Source organism: Ctenopharyngodon idella, chromosome 19 (genome assembly GCF_019924925.1).
Source record: "Ctenopharyngodon idella isolate HZGC_01 chromosome 19, HZGC01, whole genome shotgun sequence".
Lineage (NCBI taxonomy): Eukaryota > Metazoa > Chordata > Actinopteri > Cypriniformes > Xenocyprididae > Ctenopharyngodon > Ctenopharyngodon idella.
In genome coordinates this window covers 19,040,976-19,053,215 of record NC_067238.1, presented here as the reverse complement: position 1 = coordinate 19,053,215, position 12,240 = coordinate 19,040,976, and the positions used below count along the sequence as shown (strand labels likewise).

The following is a 12,240-nucleotide window of genomic DNA, read 5'->3' as shown; positions in this document are numbered from 1 at the left end:
CACACACACAGTGAAGAACAGGTCATTTGCTTTATAAGTGAGGCGAGAGGATTTTGAGCTGAACCTCTGTCGATTGCGCTCCTCTCTCTCGATCCTCTGCAGTCGCTCCTCTCGCTCCACGCGCCGTCTCTCTCTCTCCGCGGCCAGAGACTCCTGATGCTGCCGGTACGAGGAGGAGATGAGGCCGCCGAGAGCAGGCCTGACACACACACACATCCAATATTACTAACCTGCATTGTGCACTTGTTTATTTCATGCTGAACTTGAGATTTTAAGATAATATTTCAATAACTGTGATCTCACCGTTCGTTCTGTTGTTTGTTTGGTGTAGATGGAGAACTCACAGCAGAAAAAGACCTGAGAGACACAGACAGATGAAGTCATTTGAGCTCATAAAGCGCCGTCAGACTTCAGCTGATTCACGACTGATGTGACACTGTTCACCTGAAGCGTTAACATCAACATTATTCCACAGCGAACAGGGAACGTTCTCAGAACGTTCTGTCAAAGTTATGATCAAATGCTCTTCCAGTAACATTAACAGAATGTTTGTTCAAAGTTATCTGGACTTCTGTTCTGAAAAACATTATTGATGGAACATTTTGTTGGACGTTCGTTTAACGTTTTTTAAAGGCACACTATGTAGATTTTCGCCACTAGTGGTCGCCTATTGAAAACAAAGGCGTAGCTTGATAACGCAGAGATTGAGTCTTGGGAATCTTGGGAGATGTCGTCTTCACCTCACCGCCAGAGGAAAAGAATCGGGACGGGACTCGGGAAGAAATCACGGTACTCGCAGTAAATCAAGAAAACGGGACACGCTGGTTAAAACTGCTTATTTCTCTGGATTTAAACATTCTCGGAAACATTTGGGATAATGTAAGTACACAAGTCAACAAAATATATAACACCGTTCTAGTGGTTTTTGGATATTATAATCCAAAAATCTTACGTAGTGTGCCTTTAAATGTTACTGATTGTTTCAGAACGTTTAGAAAACATTCCAAAGAAACGTTCCCATAATGTTTGAAGAATGATAAAATTCCTTAACGTTCACATAATCAAAAAAACATTCTTTTAAACATTTAAAAAAGTTGACATTAAGAGAACATTCAGAAATAACATTTTCATAACTTAATGAGAACGTTTGCAAAACGTTCTCAGAACATGTTTTTGTTTGTTGGGACGACATTCACAACACATTTCACAAGTGAAACAGAAGAACACTGCAATAAAAATGATGTTTTTCCTCAGTGTTTCTGTCTTGATTTCCAGCACAAACATCTAAACATTGTCAAGAACAAACATCTGTCAGCGAGGTCAGAAAAATAAACTTAATTTAAAGGGGAAACAAGTGTATTTTTCTGAGCCCACTGGCAGATATCTGTTCTTGTTTTAAGCACAAACACACTTCATTTTTCATGCATTTTTCAGTAAACAAGTCTTAATATCTTCAGTCATTGTGCTTCTCCAGTAACTGTATCTTGATTTCAGAATGTTTAGATGTTTGCACTGGAAACACAAACATCATGTTTCTGCAGTGAAGTGACAGTATCAGGCAGAGGAGGAAGAGTTTGGTGAATCTGTGGGAAGTGAATCAGGCAGAACTCGCTGCGACGGGTTCAGAGACACGCGTGAGCAGGTGCAGGAGGAGGTGATGTAGTTATAGACTGTTGCATCATGGGACACGTGGCTGAAGCCTTCTACCTGCTGTTCTTCTCCGCTGGTTTCTCCTCCTCTACATCGTAGGAGAAGAGGAAGAACGGCGAGTGCGGCAGGTACGGCAGACGGGCGGAGCCTCGCAGCGGAGGGCTGATCTCATTGGACGCCGGGACGCTGACGGACGACTTGCGGCGCACGAGCAGACTGGCCAGGAGAGACGGCTGGGCGGAGTCAGGAGGGGGCGGGGCCTTCCTCTCCTCCTCTTCCTCAGGTGTGTGTTTGTCACAGTGCTCTGATTTACTGTCGGCGGCGCTGAAGACGGGCAGCATGGGTAAAATACAGTGACTAGCGTTTTATAATGGAATATACGCTCCGGGAAACAGTGTTAAAACACATCCAACCCCACCACAAACCTGTTAATAACATCTGATTAAAAAGCATTTCTTGTTATCCTGTTGGTTAATCAGGTAATGAATAATACTGATAATATTTAAAAGAATAATATAATAATATATATGTAAACAAATGTACGTAAATTATACATAATACTGATAATATATAAGTAATTATAATATATATGTAAATAAATGTATGTAAATTATTCATAATACTGATAATATATAAGTAATTATAATATATGTAAATAAATATATGTAAATTATTCATAATACTGATAATATATAAGTAATTATAATATATATGTAAATAAATGTATGTAAATTATTCATAATACTGATAATATAATAAAATAGTATATATAAAATAAAATAATATATCAAATAGTAATATAATAAATAATACATATTTATGTAAATAATACATAATACTGATCATATATAAAATTATAATATATTAAATAATAATAAAATATTTTTATGTAAATAATACAAAATATTGATAATGTATTAAATTATAAAATATAATAATAATAATACTATGTAAATAAATGTATGTAATGTATGCAAATTATTCATAATACTGATCATATAATAAACTGATAATATATAAAAGAGTAATTTAATAAACAGTAATATATATTTTTGTAAATAATACATAATATTGATAATATATTTACTTTATAAAATATAATAATAATAATATATGTAAATAGATGTATGTAAATAATACATATTACTGACAATATATAAAATAATAATTATTAATTTAACTGATAATATAATACTGATAATATATATATTATATTTATAATGTATTTATGCAAATAATACATAATACTGATAATACTAATTATATATAAAATAGTAATATAATAAACAATAATATATATTTATGTAAATAATACATAATATTGATAATATATAACATTTTAAAATATAATAATAATATTATATGTAAATAATGCAATAAATAAAACAATAATATAATATAATATAATTGTTATGAAAACACAAGGATAGAGAAACTGAATTTGACCAGTTATATGAGTTGATATACACAAGACATCAATCATTAAAACGACATTTATCAGCAAGAAATATAGGATTTATAATTAGGCACGTATTAGCCATCACAGTCGTTTAGGATCCTGAAGGAGGATTTAATGGTGGAGGACGAGTTTCCCTTGTCAGCGGTATTTAGCGGTTAGTATTCAGCGGTGTGTGACACAGAGAGGTCGAGTTTAAGGGTTTCAGGACTCGAGGTCAGAGGTGAAGGACATTACTAGACTTCACAGGTAAAGCTGCAGTGTGAAATCTGACTGTACTGAGACTCCAGAATGAACACACGTGGAAACCTCTCTCTCTCTGCACTAAAATACCTGATGATACTGTGATTAGAAGGGTTAATTTCCCCCTCATCATCATCATCATCATCACCCGACTCTGTGACGGGAGTTTCCTCCTCATCCTCCTCTCTGCAGCCGGACAGACAGAGAGAACCACAAACAGCAATCAAGCAAAACAAAGCAGAGGGAAAGAAACGATGAGACGGTGAACACATCTGTGCATGTGTGTGACATCATCATCATCATCATCATCATCATCACAGGCCGCTTTAGTATGAAAACATGTGACTCGGCTGGTTATGACAGCAGCTCAAAGTGCTGAGCATGAGCAACACACGTGAAATGAGTCTGATACCGTCTGCTAATAATAAATACAAATAAAATATTAATAAAAACCATGAATGATACTAAAATAAGACTGAACTGAGGTGACCTGAATGAGTCACATGTCCAGTGAAGAACACAGGTGATCAGTTTGTGTCGTTAGTGATAACAACCACAGCAGAGTTCAGATACTGAACCACCACAGACGCCCCTAATAACACCCTGGAGTAATGGGTATTTATATAACTTATTAATATAATTTATTTATTTATAGACTCCCATTTTACTCTGGTGCGTAGGTTCAAAAATCCCTCATCTAACTTTAAAAAGAGCATAAATACATGTAAATAAAACATAATACTGATAATATATAATATGTAAAATGTATATAATATGTAAAATAACAATATAATAAATAATAATATATAATTATATTAATACGCATATAATATTGAGAATATAATAATACTGAGAATATATAAAATAACAATATAGTTTAAAATACTATAAAAATACTGGTAATAAAATACTGATAATAAATCAAATAAAAATATAATAAATAATAATATATATGCAAATAAATATAATATAATATAATATAATAATACTGAGAATATATAAAATAACAATATAGCATAAAATACTATAAAAATACTGGTAATAAAATACTGATAATAAATCAAATAAAAATATAATAAATAATAATATATATGCAAATAAATATAATATAATATAATATAATAATACTGAGAATATATAAAATAACAATATAGTATAAAATACTATAAAAATACTGGTAATAAAATACTGATAATAAATCAAATAAAAATATAATAAATAATAATATATATGCGAATAAATATAATATAATATAATATAATATAATATAATATAATATAATAATACTGAGAATATATAAAATAACAATATAGTATAAAATACTATAAAAATACTGGTAATAAAATACTGATAATAAATAAAATAAAAATATAATATAATAAATAATAATATATATGAAAATAAATGTAATATAATATAATATAATATAATATAATAATACTGAGAATATATAAAATAACAATATAGTATAAAATACTATAAAAATACTGGTAATAAAATACTGATAATAAATAAAATAAAAATATAATATAATAAATAATAATATATATGAAAATAAATGTAATATAATATAATATAATATAATATAATAATACTGAGAATATATAAAATAACAATATAGTACAAAATACTATAAAAAATACTGGTAATAAATTACTGATAATAAATAAAATAAAAATATAATAAATAATAATATATATGGGAATAAATATAATATAATATTTATCCCATATCAAATTCTTAATTTACTACGAAACCATTAAAAATGGCAAAAGTGCTCAGTGCAAAATCAAAACATCTTCAGTCTCTAAATAATAAATCGACTGCTTTTCTAATGTATATAAAGCATAATACTAATAAACATATAAAACATTTAGTGTAACTAATATATTAATAAAATAGGGTTGACTGATTGGGACACTTTGTGCCATTGAGACGACTAGGAAAAAGTGTCCCAATCAACCTGAAATCCTCCCTATTTTCCCACAGGATGTTCTGTGCGCTGCAGCAGCTGTTGTTAGGGGCGCCTGATGGAGCTGCAGACAGACTTACATCACCGGGAGACATTCATGAGTCACATGAGCTCTGGAGCAAAAACATCAGAAAATATTGAGAATATCCCGTCACACTCTGAAATCATGTGACTTTATCTGCGTTCTAAACCCTAGCGAACTGCACCACTTTCTACATAGACAGCTCCCTTCTTAGGGAACATCCTCACTGAATAGGAATGTCATAAATCACTGATCTGAAAACACTTTTTCTCAGTAACACTCACTCACACAGAGCCCTATGAAATCCATCACATAATGTCCAAAATTACTGTACATTTCACTTCTTCCAGAATTCTGTGTTTTTTAATTTTTCTAGATTCTGTTTTATCTGATTAATAAGAGTGAAATCAAAATCAAATAATCATGCCTAACTAAATTCTAACTTTTTTAATTGATAATAAATGTAAAATCTTCAACTGTACAATTTTTATCTTGTAAAATTATCATAATTTTATATAATTTGCATAATTTTGCAGCTGACTCCTTTGGCATAAAGTGTTGGTGATGACGCGTCAGGTGTCTCTCACCTCTCGTTGATCTCCTGTCCGTTAAACTTCGAGCGGTGTGGGGAGGCGGGGCTGAGCGGGGAGGCGTGTCCTGACCTGCCCAATGAATGCCTGCGACTGCGGCGTCTCTCCAAGCCCCGCCTCTCTCCTGGGCCGACGCTGGACCGCCGTCTGTCCCGCCGAGCGCAGGACGGAGGCAAACCGTCCTCATCACCGTCCTCGTGACGAAGAGTCGCCTGTGGGTCAGTCAGAGTGTTAATCAGTATAATAACTGTAATTATCACAGTAATTAATAACTATGCTGTCAGACCTCATAGATGTTGAGCTGCTCCAGCAGGTCCAGGTCGGTTCCCTTGCGGCCCAGATAGCGCTGGGACACGCTCTCCATGCCCTGCTCCTCCAGAACATCCACCATGTCATAGAAGGAGTCCTGATCGGGCAGCGCCGCCAGCGTCTGACACACACAACAGCGTTATTTCTGAATGATCTCTGAACGTTCTGAAACTGTAGTAACGTTTAAAAACGAAAATGTTCCATGAATGATGCATAAACAATAAAAAATTTCACAGCAGAAACATCACAAAAATGCAGCAAATATCGCCATCATTTTTTAGAAAACCAGCAGCAAATTCAGTCATTTTAAGCCACAAAAATAAAGTGGTTCATCTGGTTTATTTACCTTGTTGATGAGGGTCATCACATACACCAGCAGCTCTGTGTCCACACCGTCTTTCTCCGCTAAAATCTCCATCGCGTTTGACCACTGCTTACAGCCTGACCATCACACACACACACACACACACCCCTCATAACTTAGCAAAATCATTCAAAACTCACAACCTGGTGTAGTGCAGCTGTCATCAGTGTGAAATGAAGCAGAAACTGTACGATCAACCGTATCAAGAACATGCAATTCACCCCAAAATCAAAGACATAAATAAGAAATTATATTTTGGATAAGGAATTATTGCATTGTAACATTATTTCCAATACAATTAAAAATTTCCCCCCAAAATCTTCATTACTATAACACAAAAAAAGATAATAATAATAATTATTATTATTATAAAGATAATTATTTATTATATGTTTTTTATCATAATAATGTATAAAATAAATATAATTATAATTATTAATAATTATATAATTAATTATAATAAATAATACATTGATTATAATTGCTTTAGAATTATTCTTTAAATATTTATTAATTAATTACTTATTATTTTAAAAATGCATTCATCATGGTATGGTAGTATTTTGCATGGCTTTAAAATGATTAATAATTCTTAATTATTATTTATAAATAATTGTTACTTTATAACTATAAATCATTTATAAACCATCCATACTTAACTTTTGTTTTAATTATTTATTAATTGTTCATTTATTATTTAAAGAATTCATGCATCATGGTAGTATTTGGTGTGGCTAATTTAAATGAAAAATTATATTATATTTATATTATAGTTATATTAATTTATATATACAGTTATATTATTTAATACATAAAATTATATTACAGTAATGTTAATCATTGTTATTATAATTTTAAAATAACTATACAATGCCAAAACAAATCTCAAAATAATTCCAGTAATGAGAATGAGAATTTTGGAATTACAGTGAATTTGAGGAGAAAATAATGTTGACTTAAGCCTAGTCCACATGTACACGGGTATTTTTATAAATAATATAAAATAAAAATTGCTTCCACATGAAAACGCAAAAACTATCTATGAAGCGGATAATGCGTTTGCGTGAGGACAAACAGCTAAACCGCATAGAAAAAGCTGCAGTTTTGAAAATACCCATGTTCGTGTGGAAGGGGCCTTATTTTCATGTGACTTAGACATGTTTTCAATGGTTCCTATTGATATTATTTGCATTGCATTGTGGGATACAGTACTCCTTTGCTCTTATATATTGCTCAGGTCATGTGCAGAGACAGTATGGTACCATGTGACCTCTCTCACACACCTCTCTGAGTGTCCACAGCGCTGATGGCCTGGATGAGCAGCGCTGCGTTGGACTCTGAATACTCCACAAACACCAGCAGCAGCTTCAGACACGTCTTCACCACCAGACGAAACTGAAACAAACAAACACTCTCATTCGGATCCTCATCTACATCATCATATACACTGATCTATGAACAGAACAGCAGGTCACCTTTGAGCCGATGAGCAGGTAGAGCCACTCGATGGTCTCGGGGTGACCTATGACCCCATTCATCCCGTCCACATACAGCATGATCTGACCGAGCGCTAGAGAGAGAGATGGTAATTAGCATAAAATTGAAGTTTCAGAAAGTGGGTGGAGCTTAACAGCCTGGACAGTGTCTGATTGGTCAGATATAACAGATTATTCTGACACTCTTCAATGTGTGTTTTTATTTTAACGTCTGTTGAAGTTGCTGTCACATGATACATGTTACTTTCTTCAGCGCTGCTTCGGACGGACCAATCACAGTCATTTCTAATTACGGGAGAAGGATTTTTGAAAAATTTAAAAAATTTAATTTAATCTTTGGTAAAAACAAACAAACAAACAAATAAAAAAACAACAACAACAACTTATATTTAAATGATTACAGTCTTTAAAGTACTGAAACTCCCCTGGATATAAAATCAAATAAAATAAAATAATAAAACAAAATAAAATAAAATAATAAAATAATTTATGGAAGCTTGTTTCCACTGTAAAAAATAAAAATAAAAAAGGTAGTTGCAACTTTTTATCTCACAATTCTGATCGAAATTTGGACTTTATCACTTGCAGTTGAAAGTTTATAATTCACAATTCTGAGAAAAAAGTGATATAAGAAATATAAAAGAGATATTAACTTGAAATTGTGAGAAAAAAGTATTTTTTATTCCATTTATTAGCAATTTTTTTTTATTATTTTATATTTTATTCCATTTATAGCAAGTAACATTTATAAAACAATATTAAAGACAGTTAATTATAAAAAAGTGTATTAAAAAACAGGATAAGTAATAAAAAATAGCAACCAAAAGATGGCGCTGTTCTTCCTCAAACACAAAAGCCGTGGTCAGCAAACGCCATATAGTGATGAAAATACAATAACACAAAATTATCATCTACAAAACATCAAATACTTCATGTTTCTGTGACTCTCAGAAGTTAAAATGAGAGTGAGAAATCTGTGTTATTTGTGTTCATATCTGCTAAATTCAACAATAACGCACTGAAGATATTAAGATGATATAAATATTACCATTATGATTTTCTGTAAAGCTGCATTTTATGTGTATTGTCAAACTTGCTATATGAATAAATCTGACTTGACTTGAAACACACACACATCTTTTTATATCTAAACCCATTCAGGCCATTTAAACTTACAATATCACTCATTTCACATGCAAAGATATTAGCCAGTCATTTCCATATAGAAGTCTTAAAGGTACAGTAGCACAAAAAGTATCTGTTGAATAATAAGGGTCAGAATATGAACGTGAACCTCTGAGGATGTAGTTCTGGTAGTTCTGATCCGCTTCAGCGCCGACCTTGATCAAACACGTGAGACCTTCAGCCATCACGAACTCATGCACCAGGTCCTTATCGTCCTGCACACACACACACACACACACACACACACACACACACACACACACACACACACACACACACACACACACACAGTCACATCACAGTCAGTGCTCTCACATTTAGATTTAAGTAAAAAACGTGTTTTTTACCTGGAATATCTGCTTGAGGGAAAACAGCGCCCTCCTCAGGTCACGGCCATTTGAGTTATACAGCTTCTCTGGAGAGAGAGAGTGAGAGAGAGAGAGAGAGTTTCAGGGTCTGTATGTCATGGAAACACAACAGGAACTGCTGGAATGTTCTGATGAAGATGCCAGAAGAACGAAACCCCTCAGAATAAACATCCATCATCATCCACAGCAGATTATTCAGATACTTCTGATCTTTGATTCACAAGCTGAGATTCCACACGGCCTTAATGTGGGATGAGCTGCGGAAAAAACAACGCTGGACGAGAGACTGGAGTAAACATGAGGAGTGACGGCACATCAGTCAGACACTAATTAAAGTCACTCGTGCTGAAAAATGAAACGTTTTCAGACCGCAAATCTCTTCAGATGATCTATAAAAGAGAAGAAAGCTCTACGGCTGAGAGAGAAGAAGGAAACTGAGTGGAGTCTGAGGTCACAAACTGGTTCAGTCTGATCCGGACTGGACTGATCCCGCATGAGTTCAGTGTCCTGATCACCTTCCCACAGGCACAACACCGATCAATCCACCGATCGATCGCCAACATCCGCTCATTAATCCTGAGAACATGATGATGAGTTCATACACTCGTTATTAACCTGATGATTGACATCCATCCGTCACACTGCTGTTTTCATCAATTTCAACACGTGTGTTCAATACAAGCTCAAATACAGTTCAGCTTAAACACACACACACACACACACACACACACACACACACACACACACACACACAATGACCTGCCAAATATTTCCATACTGTAATCACATGATATTGTTTGACATGATTAATGGAAAAGGAGGCACATGTTTCTTTTTAACTGAAACTAAAATTGTGAATTGGTGAAAAATAAATTATATATATATATATATATATATATATATATATATATATAAAATATAAAATAAATATAAATATTAGATGAAAACTGTGAACTTACCCTAAACAAAAATTAGAAATGTTGCTGAAATAAAGTTTTAGTGATTCAATAAGTTGAATTACCAAAATGACTAAAACTAAAATAAAAAGCTAAATAGAAATATTAAAAAAAAAACCTAATAAAAATGACCAAAGCACATAACAAAATTACTAAAACACAAGATGAAAACTGAAAATAAAAAAGTTATATTATTAGTTTATATTATATTATATTTTTTACATTACATTATTATTATTATATTAGTATATTATTTTTCTAGTATAGCATTAGTATAATTATATATTAAATAACAGTGTATAAATAATACTAAAATATCACATACTGTAGTACGGCATTATATTTTATTATATTATATTTAGTTTTTTTATAATATATTATCATATTTTAACCTTGTATATGTATTTATTTTCATGCATTCCTTTTCTGTTAATTTTTTAGCTTGTATCACCAATAAAACCTCCTCTTTGTGTTTTTCTGTTCTTTTATCATGTTTGTGATGAACGGCTGAGCATGAGCTCGAGCTCAGACTGACCTGACACTGACCGCCGTCCACCAGCTTCAGCTGAACTGTAGTTTCACACTGTTTCCTGTCTCTAACAGACACACTTCCTGCTGAGAGCCATTTAAACCTCAGCTTTCCTTCTGTACAGAGCGTCTGTAATCTGTCTGACTGACCGTCACATGACAGCTGCATTCATACGCCACATGTGTGTTCAGTACATGATCGTGTGTGTTCACTGTCCTTCCTGTGTGTGTTTCTACGCATGTAATCCAGCAGGTCTCTGTCCAGATCCAAATCAGATTATGTGTGACCCCCGCGGTCATTAATCTCAGCAGAGTAATCTGGACACACCAACAGAGACCAGTTCATTCAGACACAAACACTCAAAACATTTCTTTACTTTAAAAGTCTAGTGTCATTTAGCAGATTTACAACAATAATAATTATTATTTCAATTTATAAACGCTTATCATTGCAAATATTAAATGCTTTATAAATTGAAAAAAAATCATTATTGATAAAATTTGCAGTACATTTTATAAAAATAAATAGAATAAAATAAAAAAGTTATTTTTACTATTAAAAATTATTATTATTGTTGTTATAATAAATTATTATTATTTTAATTTATAAAACACTTTGCATTGCAAATAGTAAAGCGCTTTATAAATTGAAAAAAATAATACAAATAAAATAATAAATAATAATTATTATTGAATAATAAAAATAATAAAATAAAAACGTCTATATTTTTATTTTAATAATAAAAACAGTTAATATTAATAAAAATAATAATAAATAACTATTTCAATTTATAAAGTGCTTATCATTGTAAATCTTAAATGCTTTATAAATTGAAAAAAATCATTATTGAAAAATAAAAATAATAAAATAAACACTTTAAAGTTATTATTTTTAGTATTACAAATTATTATTATTGGTAAGTATTAATAAATTATAACACTTTGCACTGCATCTTAAAGCACTTCATAAATTGAAAAATAATAAAAATAAAAATTATAAATTATTACTGAATAATAAATATAAAATAAAAATATTATATTATATTTTATATTTATTTTACTAATAATAAAAACTATTAATAATAATAATAATAATAAATA

General features: G+C 31.7%; 1 protein-coding gene across 8 annotated transcripts in view; it reads right to left on the bottom strand.

Moving 5' to 3' along the window:
* fhod3a (formin homology 2 domain containing 3a) overlaps positions 1 to 12,240 on the bottom strand; it is a 58,604-nt gene that overhangs the window by 22,171 nt on the left and 24,193 nt on the right. For 4 of the 8 annotated variants that reach the window (XM_051871531.1, XM_051871529.1, XM_051871530.1 and 1 more), the window contains exons 4-15: positions 9,635 to 9,702; positions 9,397 to 9,502; positions 8,082 to 8,176; positions 7,890 to 8,001; positions 6,589 to 6,683; positions 6,220 to 6,363; positions 5,931 to 6,145; positions 5,402 to 5,434; positions 3,440 to 3,535; positions 1,708 to 1,974; positions 304 to 357; positions 65 to 199 (exon numbers count right to left, since the gene is read on the bottom strand). In XM_051871531.1, coding sequence (XP_051727491.1) covers positions 65 to 199; positions 304 to 357; positions 1,708 to 1,974; positions 3,440 to 3,535; positions 5,402 to 5,434; positions 5,931 to 6,145; positions 6,220 to 6,363; positions 6,589 to 6,683; positions 7,890 to 8,001; positions 8,082 to 8,176; positions 9,397 to 9,502; positions 9,635 to 9,702 — 1,420 coding nt within the window. The remainder of the gene's footprint in view (positions 1 to 64; positions 200 to 303; positions 358 to 1,707; positions 1,975 to 3,439; positions 3,536 to 5,401; positions 5,435 to 5,930; positions 6,146 to 6,219; positions 6,364 to 6,588; positions 6,684 to 7,889; positions 8,002 to 8,081; positions 8,177 to 9,396; positions 9,503 to 9,634; positions 9,703 to 12,240) is intronic. The other 4 variants (XM_051871533.1, XM_051871532.1, XM_051871534.1 and 1 more) reach the window with 4 other exon arrangements.